This window comes from Pristis pectinata, chromosome 7 (assembly GCF_009764475.1).
Source record: "Pristis pectinata isolate sPriPec2 chromosome 7, sPriPec2.1.pri, whole genome shotgun sequence".
NCBI classification, from domain to species: domain Eukaryota; kingdom Metazoa; phylum Chordata; class Chondrichthyes; order Rhinopristiformes; family Pristidae; genus Pristis; species Pristis pectinata.
Window position 1 is genome coordinate 51,118,295 of NC_067411.1, and position 25,055 is coordinate 51,143,349.

The 25,055-nt window shown below is 42.5% G+C and overlaps 1 protein-coding gene across 3 annotated transcripts in view; it reads left to right on the plus strand.

Moving 5' to 3' along the window:
* Positions 1-25,055, plus strand: part of bnc2 (basonuclin 2) — a 550,218-nt gene that overhangs the window by 132,013 nt on the left and 393,150 nt on the right. For 2 of the 3 annotated variants that reach the window (XM_052020461.1, XM_052020462.1), the window contains exon 1: positions 15,861-15,983. The exons of the other annotated variant lie outside the window; for it this stretch is intronic. In XM_052020461.1, the coding sequence (XP_051876421.1) occupies positions 15,888-15,983 (96 nt within the window). In that variant the 5' untranslated portion in view covers positions 15,861-15,887. Of the gene's footprint in view, positions 1-15,860; positions 15,984-25,055 lie in introns of those variants that run through there. 3 annotated transcript variants of the gene reach the window in all.

A 25,055-nucleotide genomic window follows, 5' to 3' on the forward strand; every position in this document is an offset into this window, starting at 1 on the left:
TTGAATATTAGCATCGGAGATAAAATGGACTGATCTACGTTCTGCACAAGCAATCCTTTCCTTTCCAACTCCAAGTTATTTATGGGTGGTTGGCAGTGCCTCCTGATCAAGTGGATCGCAGCTTTGAAAGGAGAATTACTGTCCAAACTGCTCCTGTTGCCAAGCATACCTGCTGGTTACAAAACTTCTTCAATCCTAAACATTAGTACCTGCAAGAGATTGTCAGGGAGGGGCGATGTGGGATTCCAGGTTCCTGTGGAGTAAAACACATTGATATCCAGTGAGATGGCGGCTGAAGGAAGAATTGAAGGGGTCTGGCTATACCATTCATTATCTGTGATGGACAATTTCAACATGTTCTTTATTCTTAAACATGGATGAGACGTTTACGGAGGTGGTCACACCCAAGGTACAGGCTTCAGATAGATGGGTCACCACCAGGAAAAGTAAGGGGAGTAGGCAGGCAGCGCAGGGTTCCCCTGTGACCATTCCCCTCACTAACAAATATACCTCTTTGGCTACTGTTGAAGGGGATGTTCTTTCAGGGGCTAGCAGCAATAGTCACTTCTCTGGCACTGTGACTGGCTCTGATGCTCAGAGGGAAAAGGTGCAGTCAGACAGGGCGATAGTGATAGGACACTCAACAGTTAGGGGGACAGACAGGAGATTCTGTGGCCGCAAGAGAGATACCAGGATGATGTGTTGCCTCCCCAGTGCCAGGGTCAAGGATGTCTCTGAGTAGCTGCAGAAAATATTCGAGGGAGAGGGTGAACTGCTAGAGGTCATTGTACATGTTGATACAAACAATATAGGCAGAACAAGGGATGAGGTCCTGCAGGATGAGTATAGGGAGTTAGGTAAGAAGTTAAGAAGCAGGGAAATTTGCTAATGCTACACAGAAGGGTCTAAACTAGATTGGCAGGGGGGTGGGACTCTGAGCGGGAGCAAGTCATGGGACAAAGCAGTAGCCTGTGAGAGCATGTTTAGTAAGGCACAGTAAAGGAAAGGAAAGGAATGCCCAGTTAAAGTGTATTTATTTCAATGCACAAGGATTAACAGGTAAGGCAAACAAACTCAGAACATGGATTGGCTCTGAGGACTGGGATGTTATAGCCCCAACAGAAACATGGCTGAAAGAAGGGCAGGACTGACAGCTCAATATTCCAGGATACCAATGCTATAGGTGTGACAGAGGTACAGGTAAGCGAGGAGGGGGTGTGAATTTTGATAAGGGAGCACGGAACAGCAGTACTTAGAGATGACATTCTTGGGGGATATTCCAGTGAGGATATATGGGTAGAACTTAGAAACAAGAAGGGGAGGGTCACTCCAGTGGAGCTGTATATATAGACCCCCCAGTAGTCAGTGGGAACTTGATCAGCATGTGTGTAGAGAATTGTTGAAAGAATAATAATGTTGTATTAGTAGGAGATTTTAATTTCCCCCAGTATTGACTAGGCTACCCAGAATGTTAAGTTTCCTGAGTAAATATACCAAGGACCCTACTTGGGAGGGTGAAATACTGGACCTCCTCTTGGAGAACGAGGCAGGGCAAGAAGCAGAAGTAGCAGTCAAGGAGCACCTTGGCTCTAGTGACCATAATTCTATTAGTTTTAAGATAGTGATGGAAAAGGATAGGACAGGTCACCCACAGGTCAGGGTCCTAAACTGGAGCAGGGCTAATTTTGGGGGAATTAAGCAGGATCTAGCAGAGGTCGATTGGGTGGGCTGTTTGAGGGGAAAGGAATGAATAGCAAGTGGGAGGGTTTTAAGAGTGAGACATCAAGAGTCCAGGGGCAGCATATTCCTGTTAGGGTGAAGGGTAAACTTGGCAAGTTTAGGGAACCTTGGCTGACAAGAGATATTGAGGCTCTGTTCAAGAAAAAGAGGGAAGCATACATTGTGTTTAGGAAGTCGGGGAAGATTGAATCCCTTGATGACTGTAAAAAGATTAAGGATGCACTTAACAGGAAAATCAGGAAGGCAAAGAGAGCGTATGAGATGGATCTGGCAGGTAAGGTTAAAGAAAATCCCGAGATTCTATAGTTATATAAAAAGTAAAAGGGTGGCTAGGGAGAGAGTGGTCCCCTTAGAGATCAGCAGGGCGGCCTGTGTCTCGAGCTGCAGAAGATGGGTGGGATTTTTAATGAATATTTCTCCTCAGTGTTTACTGAGGAGAAAATCATGGTTGCTCAAGAGATAAGGGAAACTAGTGGAGATGTCTTGGAGGAGATTTATATTACCAGGGAGGGAGGTACTTACAGCCTTACAGCACATTAAGGTGGATAAATCTCCAGGGCCTGACTAAGTGCATCCTTGGACTTTGTGGGAGGCTGGAGAAGAAACTGGGGAGGCCCATGCAGAGATATTTGTTTCATTGTTAGCCACTGGTGAAGTTCCCAAAGACTGGAAGGTGGCTAATGTTGTTCCAATGTTTAAGAAGCGTAGCAAGGACAAGCCAGGGAATTGCAGGTCTGTCAACTTGATGTCAGCAGTGGGGAAGTTACTGAAAGGAATTCTGAGGGACAGAGTCTGATCAGTGGGAGTCAGTATGGTTTTGTGCATGGAAAGTCATGCTTGATGAACCTTTTATATTTTTTTGAAGAGGTAACCAAAAAGGGAGATGAGGGTAGGGCAGTGGATGTTGTCTATTTGGACTTTAGCAAGGCCTTTGACAAGGTCCCACATGGTAGGCTGGTCTGGAAGGTTAGGTCCCATGGAATCCAGGGAGAGCTAGTTAGATGGATTCAAAATTAGCTCGGAGGTGGGAAGCAGAGGGTGGTGGTTGAAGGTTGTTTCTCTGAATGGAGGCTGGTGACTAGTGGGGTGCTGCAGGGGTCGGTGTTGGGCCTCTTATTCGTTATTTATATAAAATGATTTGGATGTGAATGTACAAGGTATGATCAGTAAGTTTGTGGTTGACACGAAATTAGGAGGTGTTGTTAATAGTGAAGAAGGTTATCGTAGATTACGGGGGGGAGGATCTTGGATCAGTTAGGGAAGTGGGCCGAGGAGTGGCAAATGGATTTCAATACAGATAAATGTGAGGTGATGCATTTTGGAAAGTCAAACCAGAGTAGCACTTATACTATGAATGGTAGGGCACCAGGGAGTGTAATGGAATAGAGGGACCTAGGAGTAAAGTGCAAAGTCCTTTGAAAGCAGCGTCATCAGTAGACAGTGTGGTGAAAAAGGCATTTAGCATTGAATATAGGAGCTGAGACATTATGTTGCAGTTGTACAAGTTGTTAGTGTGGCCGCACTTGGAGTACTGTGTCCAGTTTTGGCCATCCTGTTACAGGAAAGATGTGGTTAAACTGGAAAGAGTGCAGAAAAGATCTACGAGGATGTTGCCAGGACTAGAAGCCTTGAGTTATAGGGAGAGGTTGGGCAGGCTGCGTCTTTATTCCTTGGAACGTAGGAGAATGAGGCACGACCTTATCGAAATGTTTAAAATTATGAGAGGCATAGATAATGCCTCTAACGGATGGTAACAGTCTTTTCCCCAGGGTAGGGGAGTCCAAAACTAGGGGGCATAGATTTAGGGTGAGAAGGGAAAGACTTAAAAGGGACCTGAGGGGCAACTTTTTCTGCAGAGGGTGGTGAGTAAATGGAACGAGCTGCCAGAGGAAGTGGTTGAGGCAGGTAAAATAATATCATTTTCGAAGCACTTGGATAGGTACATGGAGGGGAGGGGCTTAGAGGGATAAGTGCCGAACGCAGGATATTGGGACTAGCTGGGTGGCCACAGTGGTCAGCATGGACTGGTTGGGCCGAAGGGCTTGTATCTGTGCTGTACTGCTCTATGACTCCATGACTGTATGGAGTTCCACCTGTTTAGCTTGAGGAGGGCCAGTTTTGCTCTGTCACCCACACAGGCCCCACTCCAAAGGCACATCTGAAAGTAGTTGGCTTGTTGATTGCTGGTGTGTTCATCTGCCATTCCCCAGTGTTCCTGTTGGACAGACAGATACAGTGCCACTTCTGTGAGGTGGGCAGAAACTGTAGAAGAGCTGATTCCTTCTTTCCTCACTGTGCATGGCCATTGGATTAGGTCCTGAATCACACGTCTCCTGTTCCATTTCCTGCTGAAAACTAGGATAAAGAGAAGGGACTGTGTCACTGGTTCAGACTGGAGTTTGCAGTGACATGCTTGGGACATGCCAGGACACTTTGCTTCCAGTGCAGGACTCATGTGGTCACTGACCTAATGCAGGAAGCAGGCACCCTCGCTCCAACATGTGCCAATATAATATAGACTGGATCATTGTTTTAAATGGAGGGACAGGAAACTGCAGATGTTGGAATGTGGAGCAACAAACAATCTGCCGGAGGAATTCAGCAGCTGTAGGGGGGAAGGAATTGTTATCGTTTTGGGTTGGAACCCTGCATCAGGGTTAATGTATGTCCTGATACAGGGTTCTGACCAGTAACATCGACAATTCCTTCCCCCCACTGATGCTGCTCAACCTGCTGAATTCCTTCATCAGATTTTTTATTGAAATGTCTTCAAACGTTGTTGCTGGAGGGATAAAGGTCAGCTGCAGCCTACCAGTAAGAACTGCCTGAATGGGCAGAAAGGGTCACAGAACATTCTTCTGAGAGACAGCACTTCCGAAACTGCAGTGCTTCCTCGGTATTTGTCCACCAACAGTGCTGCGTTCCCTCTCTACTGCCCCTCCGACAGTACAGCGTTCTCTTGGTACTGCCTCTTGAACAATGTGCAACTCCTCAAGGTAGCCCCTCTGACTGTGTGGTATTCCCTCAGTACTGGCCCTCTGACAGTGCAGCACCCCCACAGTTCAGCCACTCCAACAATATGGCTTTCCCTCAATATTATCCTGCAATACAACATTGGGATTCTGCCTGGATTTCTGTGCTCATGTTGCTGGATGTAGTCATCCTCGGTTTTGGGCTGGTTTTGTCCAGTGAAAGCTCATGGTTTCACAAAGAACTGTCATGTCCAGCCCCCCAAAACAGCTAAGTATTTCCCAGACTGTGTGGACGTGCCGTATGTCTGGGACAATCTTTCTGGGCTGTTGCTGGACTCCATTTGCAGTGTGACAGCAGGGCCCAGCTTTCTGGATCCTTATCTCCACCCTCTTCCATGAGGAGATGGACAGTTGAAATTTCGGGTCAAGATCATTCATCTGGACAGACTTACTGGATCTGGTTGAAGCAGCTCGACCTGATACATTGACTGTCCATTCCCCTCCTTAGATGCTGCCTGACCTGCTGAGTTCCTTCAGTATTTTATGTGTTGCTCCAGATTCCAGCATCTGCAGTCTCTAGTGTCTCTGTTGCAAGGTGGGGACTTGGCTGTGGAAAGACTTTGCTAGGGCCCCACTACACCTCTACACCTGGCTCCAGGATCAACAGACCCAGGGAGATTGGATCTACCCATCTGTCTTGGCTTAGTCCTCGAGTGAGGAGAGCTCAGACGTGGATCCAGGTGAAAGGCTGAATCAAGCCATCTCAGCCCTACATTTGCTGCCATTGTCTGAGCAGTAATGTTGCATTACCCTGCGTATTTGTAACTGAAGCAATTCGGGAATTGTTTCAGCAAAATCAAAAAAAAAATCTGCTTTTGTAATTAACAGCAAAGCAATTTTCAATGTTCACATGATCAAAATGCTCAGAAAAAGCTGCTCATATGTTGTTCTATCTGGGCTCACCACATGCACTTAATTGACTTCATAGTGGCTATAGTTTGCACCTTATTCACTTCGTTTTGGATTATTGATGAACTAATTTGTGTTTCTAATTAATAATCCACAGTAAACTGTGGCATAGGATCACAAGTGATGGGAACTGGAGATAGCATTTGCTTTACTGACTGCTGTCTGTAGCCAAAGACCCAGCATTCCCTGCTCACTGTAAACAGAGCAGTTCCCAGGTGGCAGCAGCTCACCTCAGTACATCAATCAGCAATAAAGTATGGAAGGCTCGAATTGCTCAGGTAGTATCTGCTGAAGGAGAACCATATCAGAACTAGGAGAAGCTAAAGCCGTACATGTGCAGTCAGGGCAAGTGAGGGGATTATGGGAGGGTCTGTGACAGAGTGGAAGGCAAGTAAGCTGCAATAACAGAGGAGCAAATATCTTAGTGGTGCAACAAGGCAAGACCAGAAGGTGGGCCTTGAGTAGTGGAATCACTACCAGCTCCAGTTGTCCAAGGAAATCACTAGTGATCAAAAATTGAGCAACTCACATTAGGTCTGATCAAAAGGGTGAGGTGCTGTCCTCTGAGCTTATGCTAAGTGCTCTGTTATAGCATGCTGAGCTACACTGCTGAAGGATATGGTTATTGACACTGTGAAAAAACATAGCCAGTATATCCACAAGAGGAGGGAAGGGTTTAACCTTCATGGACATTGTTAAGTATCTGAATCAAATTATTGTAATGTAGTAAAGTGATAGTGAATAAAGTGGATTGACATAAAAAAATAACAGGGTGAAATTAAGGCTAATGGTACCTAACTTTCAATCACTACTTGGCCAAAATTTGCAGGCAGGAAGTGTGCAGGCAGTGCGACCAAGACTGCAAGAAGTGCCATGTTGGGTAAGCCCAAGGGTGAGATCTCCTTCGCATGCACATGAAATAGGCATCGCCAACTCTGGGTCCTGCTGCAGCTCTGGATTCCTTCATTACAACCAGTGACACTTATCCGAAATGTCAGTCAAATAAACACCTGCTCCCAAACAAGATCTCTATTCACCAGACCTTCTCCCTGTGGCCTCCATCTTCTTCCCAATACCAGAGCCCACTCATCCTTTGGGTGAACTTGAATTGGAGTAATGGGCTCTTTTGATTCTCCCACCAGCAGCAAAGTCAGCTGAGCTTCTCACCTGGACTTCTGGGGGGTGGGGGGGGGTGGGGAACAGGGGAAAATTTACTCCTCGGAATCACTGTTACAATGGGACACTTGTAATTGACTAGATCAGGCAATTGCAAGGGGCCCACTATACTTAATTTTAGTGCCTGGGTTTGGAGGTGAAGGAGGCAACTGCTCCTCGATGCACCTATCCTCTACCCCACTGGCTCTGCTTGTGCCCCCACCCAGTCTTCTAATGGCTCTTCTGAAGCCTCCACCCACTGTCAAAGTCATGGAAGCTCTGCCCTCACCAGTTGAATGTGTGCTGGAGGAAGGGGGAGGGGTGGTGATGACTTATGCACAGCCCTTTAAACTTTGTTAGAACTGAAAAACCAGCAGCAAACAGGGATAGATTCTTCTTCCTCCATTTAATTTTACCCTATTATGAGATCTTAAGGAAATCTCTTCTGCAGCTTTTGGGGTTTTCATTTTAAAGAAACATATTACTAGACTTGAGACATCCTGAAAATGCAGAATCTTTAGCAAGCTTAAGATCTTACAGCCCTGGCTGACCAATAGAATGGGATGCTGTCTCTTTAAAAATGCATGAAATGCATCGTGCATTATGTGGTGAAAGGACAGCTTACAAATTTCAGCATTCTCCAGGAGCTCTTCCGTAATTTAAAGAAACATATATTTAATAATCGTCTTGAGAAATAATGCCTGCATCAATACAAGCAGACTGATGAACCCTTTATATGGGGGTGTGTGTGTGTGTGTGCAGGAAAGCTTATGTAAAAAAATATTTAATTGTCTCTTGTATCTTATTAATTTCAGATGTGACTTACTTTCTCAGCACCTGTTTTTCAGTCTATTTTTTGAATCATATGCTATAATGCTATGGATTGAAGGGAATGTGACATTTATGCAAATCAGTTCTGTAATGAAAGCATTTGAAAAAAAGCTGCTGCTCTTTTCATAATAATTATTCATTTGAAAATGGCCCTTTAGTGCTCAGTAACATCAGGTCTAGATTAGAGTAATATTTTTTCCTGCAGTAGAATTCTCTTAAGATAATCTGTGATTAGGATAAACTTTATTTAAAGTGCTAGCCATTTTTAGGTGTGGGTAGATTCTTTGAAGGCTCAGAACTAGAAAGGCTAAATAGTCCTCACAGAATCCCAACTTAAATAGCAAGGTAACAATCACTCTGTTTTCCATAGCCCCCACCCAGATAATCTTAGGCATAAATGAAAAAGAAATACAATATCCATCTTTGTCCTAAATTTAATACTTTAGAATTAAATTAATTGCAATCATCTGGAAGAGTTTGGGTGAAAAGTCAGTGAAAGTAGATTTAATAGTATCTTTCCAGAAGGGAATCCAGTTCATATTTAACTGGGCAAATATGCAGGCCTTTGAGGAAAGATTTGGGGAGAGTGAAGTTAATTGGATTGGTCTTTCAAAGGGCTGAGTAGGCCAGATGGGATGGATAGATTCCTTCGGCATTGTAGGATTCCATGATTTTAATTTCAGGTGATTGTAGAACCCTATGACAAAATTCTGCCTGCAAGCATCCCAGCAGTCTTTAAACAAATGTGCCTCACTAACATCCAAATAAGCAAGTTGGTGGGATTTAGTGAGCCAGGGCGAATTCATTTAGTAATTTGCCATATCTGCTTCCGAGCCATCATTTGAAGGATTTACAACCTGTGAGATGACAACTAGCTGTATAAACCACAAGCAATTCTGTCATTTTTCTGGAAGAATTTGAAGAAGGCAGAAATCAGAATCAAATAGAGCAGCAGAATCACCTCTGGTATCTACAAGTAATGTTCTTGCTGTGAGGTACGTCTGCAAAATTTCCAATGGAAATTCTTCTCCCTAAAATCACGCAGCATCACAGGGTTCTAACGACTCGAAACCTTTGAAACTCCTGTCTCCTTTGGCATTGTTACATATGGAGCAGAGAATTGTCCTTTAGCCTCCAGCTGACAAGTAAAAATGTTGCTTTCATTATATATTAGAGGAAATATTGGTTGATCTACTTTAAGGGAATGGTGATCTAAGCAGTTTACCCCTCTGTCTCCCTCTAATCCTATTTCTTTGTCACATTTCTTTGTCACAATCAAAAAATGGTCAGGGGATTAAAGGGTTATTAGAATTGCTGTGAAGTATCTGGTCGTTGCTGCCCTGCCACTGGTGTGATGACATGCAGTAATGGTCTGGAGGTTAGCTATTTATCCTGATGTTCAGAACCTTGAGGTCAGTCAGTCCTACGCCCTGGATAAGCACAGGAATTAATTCTCCCTTCTGATGAGGAAGAGCAGCCAATGGCTGAATCTATATTGATGCACCTCTCACAAATTATTCAAAGGCTGATGGCAGGGGGAGCTCTGGAAATGATGCAGAATGATGGATATGGTACTCAGTGGAATGTGCTGACTTGGTTAGTCCCCCAACTTAATCCATGTAACAACTCACAGTCCCTGGATATTTGCTCTTGGCATTTGACAGAGGGGCCAGTGATTCCACACTGTTTTGGTTAGTCAAGATTAATAATTGATTATTAGTTGATTGACCCTTTCTGTACTGAATGCAGTCGGTGATTTGTGATCTTCGTGGCTTGCTGTGAACTTGTATTTGTCAAAAATGAAATATTGGAATGGAAAAGTATAAGTATTAGTTATTTGACAAACTAGTAATAACATTTAATTTGCTTATCATATTGTCCGAAAGGTTCAATTGTCTATAGCATAATCTTAACATTCTCCGATCAATAACCGGAACATTGTCACAGCCTCAGAGTTAAATATCTTCAACTACATTCTTTTTTCAGTTCCAAATATATTATCCATCTTTCTGGCAGCAGCTCCAGAATTTCCCGTTCTTTTCCTGTATCCTACTTTCTGCTAGTTTGTAAACTTTCAGCCATGTTCTCCAAGCTAACGGTTGCCCTATTTCAGGCAGTTGTAATTTGCGCATTATTTACTGTCCAGCAAAATCTAGCAGTCTCTGGGACAGAATCTTTCCCTTTTCCAATACTCACTGCCGTCAGATGTCAGTTCAAAGGGATCCCTGGTGTCCAACACCTCTGATGTCATTAAGTTGACCGAGTAACCAATCACCTAAAAGACTTCGAATGGAGAGGAAACCCAGATATAGCTTTTAATTACCTTACCCGTATATAAAGGGCTAAATAAAGAACGAAAGAAGCACATCTGATTATATTAAATGCTGAACTATGATTTTTTAAAAAGTATTTTTATTTCAAAATAGCCAGTTTGAAATATTTGTATAAAGAAATTGCAATTCACATAATTTAATCAATCTTTTATGGCCAGTTTGTTTGCTACGTCCCTTGATCTCAATGGTGAAAGCTACAAACTTCAGAGATAATCTGGTTTGCTCAATAGGTGATAGTAGCTCTAGGATTTCTGAAATACTGAAATCCTTCAGTTACAATTGTTTTCAAAGAAAAGCTTTACTTCATTATGACCATAAAATGCCAGCCATTATATGTGACTGACTGCTGGGACTTTACTTTCCTATTTGCCAGAATACTTATTTGTAAATTGTGCCGAGCTAATTTATTGTTTTTTTTACCCCCCATGTCAGTAAGGCACAAAGAAAAATAGTTACAGAAAATAATTTCTTTTCCAGAAAAAAATAGTAGATTCCAGTGGATTGTGTGGTTCATACAATTACCTAACACACAGCCTGTGAGAAGGAGCAGTCAGTAATGTATTGCACAGCGGAAAGGACATTCAGGAACTGAAGGGCTGATATGCCAGTTGCTCCCACCTCAGTTGCTGTGCAGCATGACGGATGTAACGAAGAGCAGATTATGAGGGTTCAGTTGTGATATTGCTGCAATCTATGTTCAGTGCAAGGACATTGAGAGAGGTGGAATGGCCGTTGCTGATCTCCCTCCCATTTGGAGAATTATTTTTTACATGGCCATTATCATATCAACTGCATAATTATTTATTTTCCTAGTTATTTTTATTATGCAGACATTATCATCGGTTAAATTAACTACGCTCACTTCCTCTGATTTTTAAAGCCAATTCTCTCTCTCATTTGGGTTATTTGAACCGAATTAAATGCTGAGTGCCCGGCAGAATTTTCTTTTCTTAAGATACGGCCCCGCCAGTGAGGAAATTATTTTAAAAAAAAGGCCCTGGAAAGGGAGCAGATGAGCGTTGCCAGGGATGTTCGGACAGCTTGGAGAAGTTAAAGTTGTTCTCCTCAAGGCAGAGCAGGTTAGGAGGAGATTCAATGGAGATTTTCAAAAGTTTCTCCTGGCCTTGCTTCCAGCGGAGGGAGAGTGGATACTGAGGAAGAGCACAGATTTAGAGTATCGACAATAGGACCAGAGCGGTGTTAACGAGAAATATTTTTGCGTTGCTCTGATCGGGAACATGCTGCCTGAAAGGGGCACTGAAAAAGGGTTCACGAGGAATTCTCGAAAGATAAGATGAGAAATACTTGAAAGGGAACAAAATAAAAGTTGCAGGGCTGTAGCAGAGGCTCTTCCGCAGACGCTAAGTAGCCACGGTGGCACGGGTATTCTGCTGCTCCACTGAAGAGCCTGTGAATCCGACAGTTCTGCATTCCGTGCATTACCCATTACTGATGTCCCGTTGTTAATATTCCCAGTGAAACAGATAGGCTGCAGTCAGTCTTTACACTTCCAGTTCAGCTGCCCGCGAAGTTTCCGGGAGAATGCTTTTCCCGAGAGGAACATTTTCCTACGCAGCACTTCAAAACCAGTTCCCTCTGGTTTTGAAGTGCTGCGTAGGAAAATGTTCCCCTTTGATAAGGCTTTATACAAGAACAAGTTTTTGTATTTCCCCTGCGAGAGGCAGGAGTGGGATTAGCGACTGTCACCGCGCCTGCAAATAGCTCAGTATTGTCCTAACACACACTGGATTCCCAGTCTGCGAACTCGGGAATTACCAGGAGTGCTGGAGCTTTCTCCTCTGAATCTTGCTCAGGGCACCGCTCCAACCCGTCTACATTCATTCCTCGCTCCCGGACTCAAAATTAAATTGATGGAATCTGCCCCTCATTCCCCCACCCCATCTCCGATTTATTTATCTGCCCAGGTTGGAGATTTTCAGTGGGAACTCCCTTAGTCTCCAACCTGGACCGAGAAATAAATGTAACTAAAACCCCGCAACACACATTTGCGAAATCGCAAAGACGGACTTGCATTTCGATAGCGCCTTTTCTGAGTTTGGGACATCCCGAAGCATTGTGTACTGCGTGGCTTGCAGTCGGGAGCAGTGAGATTCAGTGAGGTTAAAGGAAGGGGGATCTGCATGTTCCCGGACAGGGCCGCCACCGGCCCCGGCTCTGTGTGCAACCGGACTCACTCTTTCACTTTGGGTTTGCTTTTGCCAGCGCCGTGCGCAACGCCCGCGGATTGTTATCCACAAGACCGTGTGCGGGGTGATTGTTGGAGGAGACGATGATGAAAGAATAGTTTTCTGAAAATGTTTGAAGTGAATGGGCAAACGTTGGTGTTAGCAATTAGAGCAGCTGGCTTTCTGGTGAGCAATAACTGAAATGGTTAAATGTCGGGCTGTGGGGAATGGGGGGGAGGTGAAGGTCAGCCTCAGCGTACTGCACCCAGTGTTGGAGCAGCGGGCCACAGCCCAAGACGCGGCTCACTGGTCGGTGCAGTGACGTTCCCTTAGGGTGAACAGCAAAACACGAGGTCTGGCAGGAAAGGGTTCACTTGCTTTGTTCTGAATGCAGAAAGGAGCGTTTTCCTCCAAATGCCTTGGGTGTTCTGATCGTCATGTGTTGATGAGGCCACGCTATATTGGGCAGCAACAGTGACAGTTCTGTCCCTCTGAGCCATTAACAACACACGGGGTCACATGAAGAAACCGCTGATCTTTAACCCAGTTCCCTGCATGCCAGATACTTAAAGAGATAATAACCCCTTGCTGCTGATACTGCTTGGCTCGCTCCCAAAATTATTAAATGTGACATCTTTACCTTCATAAGCTCCCATGCCAAGGAAAAACTCCCTGAAAGTCTGAAGTAAGAAGTTCGAGTCCGTGATTGAAGAACTCAGAATAATTTCGGATACCGAACCCTCCATTCTCTACTATAATTGCACTTTGTTAAAGTGCGTGCTAAACATTTGATGTTCCTATTGATAAATATTTAGGGTTGTCAAGAACATACTATTACTACTGTTGAACTGGAGGACCATTTCATAATTTGTCTGTTTGGAAATGATATAGTTTTAATTTTCTTTCCCCTAAATGGGAAAACTAATTTAGTGTGACTACTTCTCAAAAAGTCTTGAATTGGACTGAAAATACTCCTGGAAACGAATACCTACGATCGTCCAAAGTGCGACATAAGTAGGTAAAACAAAGGAGAGTTTTCTCCAATTATGTATTTTCATAGTCTGGCGAGAGAAATTCCCATCAAAAGCAAATAATTTGATTTTAATTAATAATCTACGTTAAAAAGAGAAAAGATTCGATTAAAAGTATTTTTTTTGTCTATGCGCGTTTCTAGCGGCTGAATTTGCATCATTCGCGCCGAATTGTGGGCCGAAAGGCCTGTTCCTGTGCTATAATGTTCCATGTTCTACGTTAAATTGTTGCAGAAACAATACTGACTTATGAAAGTTGTTAAATCTGCGGAGACAAACGCAGAGGCCAGTTTAGGTGAGACGAGGCTAGCGAGTGTGTGTAACACATGGTGAGTCGGTACAACGGTACGGCAATCCCCTGCCCTGTTGCCATAGGGAGCGGGACCCTTTGCCAGTGACTGTTACTCCTCAATCCACGTCGTCCCACTTCAACGGAAGTTATTCCAGAATCTCGATGTTAATTAGTTTTATGTTGTGTTTGTAAATACTTCCAGTCACTACCTTTTCTCGCAAGGGCTGGGGTCGTTATTGGACTCTTTAAAAAATCTATTTTAATAACAAGAATTAATCTTACAAATTAAATACTTTAATGTTCTATTGTTTATACCCCGTGCCACAAGAAGTTGCATTATTTTACCTCGATGTTTTTAATTAACATAATTCCATACAAGCGTTATTTCTTCCCTAATGTGAGAAAATAGAAAGCAGGTTCTGGATACCCAGCAAGGCAAGCAAGAATTTCCCTAGTGTATGGATAGGAAAGTATTTACAGATCAGAGTTTGCATGATGCAAAACTTTGAAATTCTTGCATTTTCTCGTGTGACAAGGCACAGCTTTGCGCTGGAAAGATGTAGACAGGGTCATCGCCAGCGTCTGAGTTACTCCGTCCACATCCACAAGAGCGAAGTTAGCGGAGGAAAGAAAAGCCGGCACAGGAACATTCCTCCGACCCTGAGACCTTGCTGGCAGCTCATTGTCGAACACTCTAGGTTGGGAGGCCTGGAACTGGATGTATTAGTCAGTCTAATAATCCCTGTACAGACTCTATTGATTTTTCTAAGGGCAAGTTTATGAACTAAAAGCACTTGGAGTTGGTATCTTAATAAACTGCTTTGCTCACTCTGTCACATTTAGTTATGGGGCTGCGGAGTTTTTTTTAAGAAAGCTAATTCCAATACAGTTTGTTCACAGCAGGGCTCCAAATTAGCCCTTTGTTTGGGAAAGCTACCTTAGTTCAGCCTGCTCCCAACGCATTGCTCCGTTTTACCCTAATGAGTTGCAACACTGATAATGTGGCTGATGATCTTTCATTGATTTCACTATCACTTGCTTGTCTGGTAATTGATCCGTTGCTGAGCCTCCTAGTTAATTATATCGGCTTTGACATGGCCCCAGTCTAGGGGGAATTCCAAGTCTTGCAGAATAACAGTTTTAATAAAGGAGTCTATTACTGCAGGTGCCGCGCTGCAGGCTGAAGAGACTGGGAGTACTGCGGGACGCAGGGAGAGCACGCTATTGGCAGTGTCCTTTAGAGGCTCACAAATAACTGCCATTAGTGGGAAGGTCAGAAACACAGGATGTTGCTTGACTGGAGAGCCGAAGTGCCACTTCAGGAATCAAGAGGCTAGTTAATGTTGAAAGGGAGTTAGCAGGAGCGGGACCAGGTTGGAGAGTGCAAGCTACTGCGTGACACTATTGGTCAGTGCAAACACAGCGCACAGTCCACCTACAGGATTCCTTCTAGATAGCTGGACACTGGTGAAATAATTCAGCGTTCTTTTATTCTTTATTTTTGATGTGATTTTTCTTTATCTTAAAAAAATCCTGCATTTTCTGTCTTTTTTTTAAATGTAATGGCAACGAATTGAATGTGCTTGCTGAGGGAAAGTTTTGCAGGAAAGCTTTTAGGGAGCAAGAGAGGTGGGAGGGGGGAATGTGCATTTGTGTCAGTATTGTGTACATTTGCTCATTATTTCTCATTGGTGCACTAATGACAGTGAACTGCCACTTGAGTGCTTTCTACTGTGCTGAAGGGTGAGTTTCCATTATCATTCTCAGCTTCGAAAGAGGTAAAGGATTGTCAGAAAATGCCACAAATTTTTTCCTCTGGTTGTCTAAATTCCTAAATTGTTCAGCTCTGTGTTGTTGAATGTAATTTCTCACCACCCCCTCTCATCTCCAGCCCCCGGTTGGTCTGTGCAGGGTTGCCACAGGATGTCATTCTGTGCCTGCAAGTAAGTGCAAGAGCTTTGAGTTCTTTGCTCTGCTATCCAATGACATCGAGTCGTTGGGAGGGTGAGTTGATGGTCAGGACTCATCCCTGTTGCCTGCACACCTGACTGGCAGCTGTTAAGCTGTACAGGGCGTGCTTAGGGAGTCACAGTCTATGCATAAATGATCGGGGTATCTTCAGGAGGTGCGAAAGGAGTAGTGACCCCCGAGGAAAACACAGTTGCAGCCAGATTCTTAACTGCACTTCTTAGTGTTGACAGGCAAGAGGCTCAAAAACCGACCAATACCTTTCATCAGCAGCAGCAGCAAAAGGGAATGTGAGTTAAGAAGTGGGGGTAGAGAGAGAGTAGGGGAGAGAGAGAGAGAGAGAGAGAGAGAGAGAGAGAGAGTCAGAGCAAGTGACTTCACTTTAAGAGACTTAAGTACCAAACTACTCCATGCAGTTCAGCACAGGAGCAGCATCCACAGAGCCTGCTTTCATGGGGACATGGCCGAACACCGAGACTAACCTGCTATTCAGAATGTCCCAACAGGTGAGTTTGATTTTTAATTTTTTTTGCATAAAATGGTTTTGGATTTCCTTCCTGGCTTACTTTCCTTGCACTATTCATCTTGCTGTATCGTTTTCCTTTGGTATAAAATTTGCTCTGTTTGTTGTCACTGAGCTCCTGTGCCTCTGTACAGCACACTCGTCTTCTGCCAAGCTTGAGGAAAGGGAGGAAGAAAATCAAAGTGCAGGAGGCGACTGCTATAAAAGTTTCACAAGGAGAGATTTCCAGCAAGTCTTTGAGTTGCATGCAGTCAATTGTAGCTCGAGTGCTTCTACTGGACGGAACATCGAGTTCATGTGATAGAGACTCGGCTGAAACTGATAGTATGTCGAGGGGCCCCTTTGACTTTAATTGGCTTCATGTGGTAGAATGCAGGTTTATGTGCTGTGGTGAGGGTCGGAGTGTTGAACTAGAATCCTTGCCAGAGTTCAACAGTAGGATCATTAGTGTCTTCTGTAGAGAGTGTTTTATGGTTCTCTCTCTCTCTCCTCTCTCTCTCTCTCTCTTTCTCTCCACTGTCTGTCTGTCTGTGTCTCTTTGTCTGTCTGTCTCTCCTCTTGCTCCCCCTCTGTTTTCCAAGCTCTATCTTGGCACTTTCCCCGGTGCTGTGCCTGCACTAGGGGCCGCTTTACAGGCAGCTGGAACTTGGCATCCTCCTTCTGACGGGAGACCAGAAATCTTGTTGCAGGGCCAGTAATAACTGCTAATTAATCACAGAAGTGGGTGTCTCTGTACCAAGCACTCACTGATACGTACCTTGCCTGCTCCCCGTCTTCTTGCAAAATTGTTTGGCTCTGCTGAATGAAAGCAATAGTTTCTCCTTGGACACAGCTCAAACAAGGGCAGGGAAGTTCAAACCAAACCTTTCTGCAGGGTCGCTTCTCACTTGCAATGTTCTGACATGTGGAATTCATGCCTAGTTTGGTCATTAGGAACAAACAGACAGCCCAGGAGCAAAGATGTTTGCTGCAGCCTAGAACTGGGTCCAGCCCTCTACAAATGAAAATACTATTAATGACACTATTAAATTTATAGACTAATTTTTAACTAGTCGATACTCTATGTCTATTTAAAGCCAGATTCTTAAACTGTTTCACATGTATCAATTTTAAAATGGGCGAATATTGTTGTTCCCTGTAGAGGGAACCCAGTTCCTGCTGAAAGAGTTTACACCCGGTACCGTCGTTCCCGCTGAGCAAGGAAGACTCTACTCATTCTCATTCTGCCTCGTGTTGTTTCTTTTGAGGGGATATTTATTGATTGGGTGGACCACTTCCCTTTAAAGAGCGGGAAACACAAACAATAGGCACTGAGAAAATGTAGCTCCTCTGCTTTTGTGTGCTGTAATGTTAATCCCCTTTCTGAGACTTGCAGGTTTGCATCGTTATCCTTCCAGTTAGTTCGAGTTCACATTGAAACGGAAGCTCCCAGAGTGGAACAGATGTGACAACATTCTACAGAGTGTTGATATGAGTGATGTTGTGAGGGTCAGGTAGATGAGAGCTGTTTATGGCTCTGATTCTCTTGTATATCGCATTTGATCTTTGAGCTTTATCAGTGCCATAAAGAAGTGAACAATACTATAACTGAGTAGCATTATTTTAAAATAATTTAATGGAATGTAGTATGTTGTCAATTGGCAAATAAAACAATATATACAGTAAAAGGGCTTATTTCAGTGTAAAGAAGCTGTCAAAAATTCAATGGAACTCAAAGTGTGATTTGCATTGTACGTGGGAAGATTTACTTATTTACATGTGGTGATATTTGGTGAAGGAAGGTGCAAGTCTTGTTGAGAAAATAGTTTGTGGCGCAGCATGGTTCACACACAAGTTGATTTTAATTTTTGGGTGAGTTTTGGAACTGAATGGTGTTTTGCATAAGAATACTCAGTTACGAGGAAGTAGCAATTTACAGACACACCGTTGCTTGACTCAAGACTAAGCTAAGAGCTAAAAGCCACGGAGTTCCCTGGTCTTAATCGGTACCAGTGTCATGAAATCCTGGAATATTTTCCTAGTCCTCGTTGTGTAAATACGAAAAGTAGTGGGAAAAATGAATGCTAGTCATCATCATTAATAATCAATTTCTGTAAATAATATTTTTGATCTTGCATAGCACTTTATGGAGGAAAAATTGTTGCATTACAGGAATTGTCATGGAGAAAATGCAAGGGATATTTTTGAACATTATGTTTTGTGATTGGAATCAATTTTTAATTAGTTTTATTTTCTGACAATGAAAGACACACACAGGTGATAATTGTAGAAAGTGGCTTTATCTAATTTATGATATAAGCAAGAAAATGGGAGTGACTAATAATCCAAAGCAAAAAAAAATACACTCCATTAGTATTTGCATCCAGAATTAAGAGTGAATGCAATCTTCTCCGTACTATACAGTGGTGTTCTTTCACCAGGCATCTGGTTAAATGTCACTAGTTTGTGATTTGAGTCAGGATTACTATGAAGTGAGAGAGCAGTTTTTCTGGAGTTTGATCATACCAACAAAACAAAATCTCTGGAAGGTTAATGCAATCAGTGACTGGTAATGAATAACAGAAGTTTTTTTTGTTATTTCTAAAAGCATTGAATCTGTTCTTAAGGGCAAAACCTATTGAGTAGCAGGGACCTTTGGCACCCCTGAAACTGAGCTGACCTATTGAGTATGTTCCATCAGCAAATGAGAGAAACAAGTGGGATTACAGAACTTTTCTTCCCAACCCCAGTGTTTACAGAACAAAGGAGAAAAGAAACCATATTGTAGGCTTCTTGTCTTTAAAGGGAAATGGTTTTGAACCTTTGGTTGATTTGTGTATGATCATTTAGATCTGTGCCTGTCAAATCAGAATCATATAATTTTTGAAATACCTCAGAACAATGAAGTTTTTTTTAATTAAAAAAAAACTTTTCACTCAAATTTGGAACAAATAGGATGAGGTTAAAGAAAAAAGCAAAGATTATTGAAATGAGGGGTAGTGCTGTTCTGCTTGAAGATCCGAGATTTTCTGTAACCTTTAACTTCGCGTGCGTAAATGCACAGACCCACAATAAATATAACCAGGTGGGTTGAAAATTAAGAAATGCCTGATGAATGGTCCTCTGTGTATAATATTACTACAAATGTGTTTGTCCCAGGTAAGTTGCTCGCAAAGAAGTGAAGGAAAGATGCAAATATTTTATTGGGAGGAATTTTTTTTTGAATGGAATACTATAAGGCTGCTGCAACCAGTACAGAAGGTGATCAGATCATTTCGTGCCGCCATTGTCAATGACCAGATAAATCATTTACTCTTTTGGTTGAAACATAACTGAGAAATTAGATTTACTTTAGGAGTGTGTGTAAAGCAAGCCTATGGCAGTCTTTGTGGCAAGTGAACTGTTTATTTATTTTTTTACTTACTGTCTTAAACATTCGGGACTACAAAAGGATCTGTATGAGATGGTTTGATTCTGTGAAACATGCAAGGAAATCGTTGAATTTTTTTACATAGAAATTAAACATAATTAAAGGGAAAAAGCTTCTGAATAAAATCATCCTTTCAATTGTATGTATTACTAATATGACTTGATAATCAGCATGGTGTGAACTGCATTAGCAGTTATTAAATGGTAGATTTAATGGAGTGTTTCATCTACAGGTATACCAACAAAAATATCTTTGCTTCTTTCACACTGTTAGTTTTTTTTTGATAGCCAAGATTTTTAAGTAAATGGAGCAAGTGAGATGATGCTAGCATTAGTGGTTCGGGACAGAGAACCACCTGTGGTGGCCAAAGGCAGCAGGTATCTGGGCAGCAGGAGACTGTGCATGTAAATGACCCAGGCTGTGCAAGTGATGGGCCCACATTCCTCAGCAGATTTACATTTGAATTGACATTGCGGGGATTTATTTCCCCTTTTGCATGGATAGGGTACCAGAAGACCTGGCTCTAATCCTATTTTTATTATTTCTTTACTTGTAAAAAGTGTCGGAATTTTTCAAAGAGCAAGGTTTGCCTCAGGGACCCTGATTAACCCCTTGAAAAGCAGCTGCAGAGGCAGAGCTTTGGGAAGGCAAGGACTGGGGATCTTTTTGATCTGTGACAGGTTGAGACTGACCAGAGTCTCTCACCTCGATCTCTCCTGCTCCTGCTGCTGATAGACCTCTGCAGTGACTGCACTCTGCCATTCTTTTGTGGCATTTTCACATCAGGAAGGTGGTCCTGGTTTTAATCTACACATTGCTGCATTTTCCCCCGATTACCTAAGCTTTAAAGTAACACACTTTTGATTGTTTTGTACATATATTAAGTACAGATTTCTGAATTTGCCAAAATAACTTCAAATCAAATTAATTTCCAAAGAAATGTTATCAAAAGATTTGGAGAGGCAACACTGTGATATTGGAGAATCTAAATGCTGAACACAAGGTTTTCCAAGTGGACATGGTGGTGACAGGATCCTGACAGTCCTGCACTGATTAAGGACATTAAAAGGAAGGGTTGAAATATCAGGAGTCAGTTCCAACCATCTTTGCTCCTCTCTCACAAGTCAAGCAGCAGAGATGATTTTGATAAAGCGCCATCCATGCGGAACCATGATTAAACACACATGTTAACTGATGAACAAAATTAGTCAAAAAAAGGCTTATTTTGGTACTTCTTGAAAGTGTTGCATAGGAAGAAAATGAACCAGAAATGAACAGAATATCATTCTGGCAATGTATTCTTTAACCTACAAATCCAGCTCTTGTCGACTTGCATTCAGTCTTAACTGTCACTGATCATTTTTTTCTGAAATCGGTGGATTTCCAATTCTGCGTTCAACAATTATTTTACATCTTGTGCCAGCCTTCCATTCCAGGTAATTTATCAGCATGTTTTAACCAGCAGTTAAGCAGCATCTTCTGTAAGGTTTTTGGGCATAATGGCAGTGCAGTATCATAGTGCAGATTACTTAGTTATTTCTAATTAGAGCTGCAAATTATATTCTGACTCCCACTGACTATTTTGGGGGACACTACCAGAATAATACCATTATTATTAAGTTTGAATAAGCAGTAATAAGAGATTAATGTTGGTCACCATTCTTCAATTAACCTTTTTTAGCTGGTCTGCCTATAGTTTGTGCATGTTTGAAGGAGGTTGACACAGTATCATGCCCCTTTTGATTAACCACTACGAGAAGTAGCTTTGGAGCAGAACATTGTGCAGACTCCCACTCCAGAGTGAGGAGCCAGGAAGTAACCTCAGTGACTAATGAGTTGCTGAGTAAGGCATCTGGTAACTGGGCAGTTTAGTTGAGTGTGTGTGTGTATGTCACAGTCGAGGCCAGAGATCATTAGACTCTTTGCGATGGTAAGAATTTATTCACTCAGGTCATTGTGACACAGTGGGCCAATTCAAGGAAACATAGGCTGTACACATTGTACACTGATAACAGGCTGGTGAAAAGGAACTAAACAAGGAACAGAAAAAAATGTTCTGCTTTTAGATGTTCTGGCTTAATGAGGGAGCAATGCAATCTAGTCAAGCCTGCTTAGACTTCATCCTATCAGTGTCTGATTGAGAGTGGGATTGAGACAGTCTCCCCACAGCACACCTAGCTGCCCCCCACAACTGAACTACCTATGATTGAATTTCTTTTTGTTTCGAACAGATAATTGACCCAAGGGAAAGTTGCTTTAACTCTGCTGTCAAAGACTTCCTGGCACATTTTTTACACTTATTTAAAATGAATCATCCTTTTTTATTGAAGCATATTTTATCTTGTTCTTTGCACTGTATGGATGCAAAAGAGTGAGTGTGAATCCCCCACCCCCAGCCTCATGAGTTGCCAGATAGAGCAGTGACCGTCTGAGATAGTTCACCTCAGGAGGTATGAACTGAGGCTGGTTATTAATCATAACATGAGATAGCTAAAACCCACGTCTGTGCCACAGCTCCCCATTACACCCTCAACAGAAGTTCATTGCAAACCTCTCTGGAGAAGTAGAGGAACATAGTGAACCATTGAAACATCCCTTGATTCAAAGCATTTGAGGAATAAGCTAGATAGTGCAGTATAGATACATCTGAGCTGTTCTGGGAGCTGAAATACATCATCATCAAAGCAACAGAAAATGAGCTTATTATTGAGATGTCCTTGGGTCCCTACATTTGCTTAGTACCTGCTTTTTAATGTTCAGTTATTAAATTTTGTACAGAATCATTTTTGCAAAGGGAGAGGTGTAGTTCCTTGATGTTCTCACAGAAGTCACAGGTTTAAGAATAAAAGCAATCACAATATAATCCTTTTGTTGGAAGAGACATAGGTGTGCCAGCCCTGTGTCTGTTTTGCAGTTTAACATCTTGCCCAAGAAGTACCTGCTTGCAATGTAAAGGCAGAACTTGCATCCCCTGACCAGGCAATGAATAAAACTTCATGTTAATATATTAACTCTCTTTTTCCTCTCTATTTCTGGCTTTCAAATGCCATTCTGTGATTTCAGTGTACTTCTCGCTCAATGGGGTTCAAACCCAGCGCTCTGTATAACTTAGTGGCACTGGAAGCAAAGGCAAGGGAGGAGTGCTGGGATGGGGGTGCAGTGCAGTAAAAGATGCAGAAACTTCCCCAGCCTTTCCCATCAGCTGAGCTTTCCTTGCTGTCCCACATGCTGCCTTCAGCCCCCTGCACTGACCTCGCTCTCATTATTTTCTGAAAGTGCCCGAACACACCGGTTTGCAGATTAAGTGAAAGTTTTGAGTTTTCAACCATCATGGTGCAGTAATGAGGGTCCCTCCAAGATGTGCCCTTCTTACATTATTCTTCATGTGCTTCATTGGGAGAGTGGTCGGTTGAATTTTCATGCCTACTCTCCAATCCATCCAACTGAAACTTCAGCTTTAACCTCTCCAGCATTTTCCTTTCCAGCTAATGTACTGGCATTTCCAGATTTTTTTTAGTAAGAGTTAATTTATATTTATATACCACCAGGATGTTCTACAAAAAATTACAGCCAATGAAATGCTTTGCAGATAGAGTCACTGATGTAAAGGAGGTAATTTGCACACAGCAGAATCCCACAACTAGTGACATAACTTGAACTGGTTTTGATGTTGTTGAATGAGGATTAAATAACCATCAGAATATTACGACAAACTCCCTTGCTCTTCCTTAAATGGGTCCAAGGATCATTGATATCCATTAGAGAAGGCAAATCATCTAATATGTTGTCTGATCTGTCATTTTAAAGAAAGCATCTCTGACAGTGTAGTACTTTCTAAGTCCTGGATGGAGAGTGTCAGCTGAACTTTACACTCAAGTCTGTGGTGTGGATCCTGAGCTGGTACCTTCTGCCCAGAGGAGAGAGCAACCAACAGAATCGTGACAGACATTTTAATTGTATTGCATTTTCTTTGAAAATTATTTTAAATTTCATTAAGCATTTTATCTTAAATGTTGCTAAGCATATTGACCCTCAATTAATATGTGTTCCCCCAATTGAACCACGGTCCAGCAAGCAAGTTCAGATGTTGGGCTAGTGAGTCTGTGAGGAAAGGATGCATAAGAGGCAGCCCTGGCTCATTATTCTCCCAGATAAATCCATAAATTTCAGCTCCTCCAAAGTTCTGGTGCCTACATTTGGGGTCCCAGATAACACCATATCCTGCTCATTCCTCTGTTCTCACCTTTTGTCCTTGCATTTGCTGATCCATATTGGTTCCCTCTGTCAGTCCACCATTTCCTCAGTTTAAGATTTGCATTGTGCTTAAATCCCTCTGTATTCTTGCCTGCCCTGGCTCGATCACCTCCTTCAGCTCTTCCACTCACCAGCATCTCTGCACTTTGTACAATTCTGTACATTCGTGCATTTTCAGAGATAAATGATGCTTGGCATTTATCTCTGCCAATTGTTCTTGTGTGTTCTTGGCCCCAACGAACTACCCAAACACTTCAATTGGAATAATTTATTTATGAAACAATATAAAAGAAATGATCTTAATTTCATTTTCTGAGAAATTTTCTTCATTTTTCTCTTTCATTTCTGTGTGGTCCAGTATTGAGGAAAAAGAGCTGCTCCCAATTCCTCTTGCCTTCTGATCCTAATTACTCTGACCTTCCAGTATGGAATATTTGAGAACCTGGGATTAGCTGCCAATTCTTTCTCCCACTCAGATGACATGTCTTGATTCCGTGTAGCCATTATGACTGATCAAGGCCAGCTAGAGGGAGTCAACAAAATTTACTGATCTCAGTTTTGAAATATTCTATTGGATCACCCCTATTTCCTCCAACCTTGCCACCTAGCTCTGTGCAAGGAAGAGCTTCCCGACATCATCCCTGATCAGCCTGGCTCTCAATGTAAAATTCTGTTGCCTAGTTCTGGATTCATATTTTTAATCACCTTTCCACCTTGCAGCACAAGGGAGTGCAAGTTTTGTCTTTGCAATTTGCTCTTGAAGTTGAACCTTTTGACTTCGGATGTTTTTCTCATAGATCCGTGTTTCAAGGCAGGTATACACCTTGACCACAGAGAGAATACCTGTTTTATGGCAACAGGATCCACTTGGCTACTTTAGAACTGGTGGAAGGTCTGGCCATACCTGGTGGAATGTGGTTACAGAGAGTGGCACAGCTCACACATATTCAGGCATGAGTCAGCAGTGATCTCCTGTACAATGTGAGAAGCTAGAAGTCATTAACAGTCTGTCTTGTACCTTGTGACTGGCTAAAGGCAGAGTGACCTGAAACATTGCTGACAGAGTTGTTCTGTATGCATTAATAATCTGGAAGAAAGTTGATGGAAACCCAGGCACTGTTGAAAGTATGCCTATATGAAAACAATCACTGATTATTGAGTTTTAAAGGTTTCATGGACAACAAGTGACCTATTGAAATCTTGCCCCTGCTTCCCTTATTTGCACATGTCATTTATTGGTAGAGTGTAACTAGCAGAGTCCAGATCCTGGACAAAAATAAGCTGTTTAAAAACATTTTTTTGCCTTTTTATTAATGGTGTTAAAGTAACTTATCACCCCACACAGGTTCCAATTCCATTGCTATAACTTCAGTAAAACTGCAGCTGCCTCCT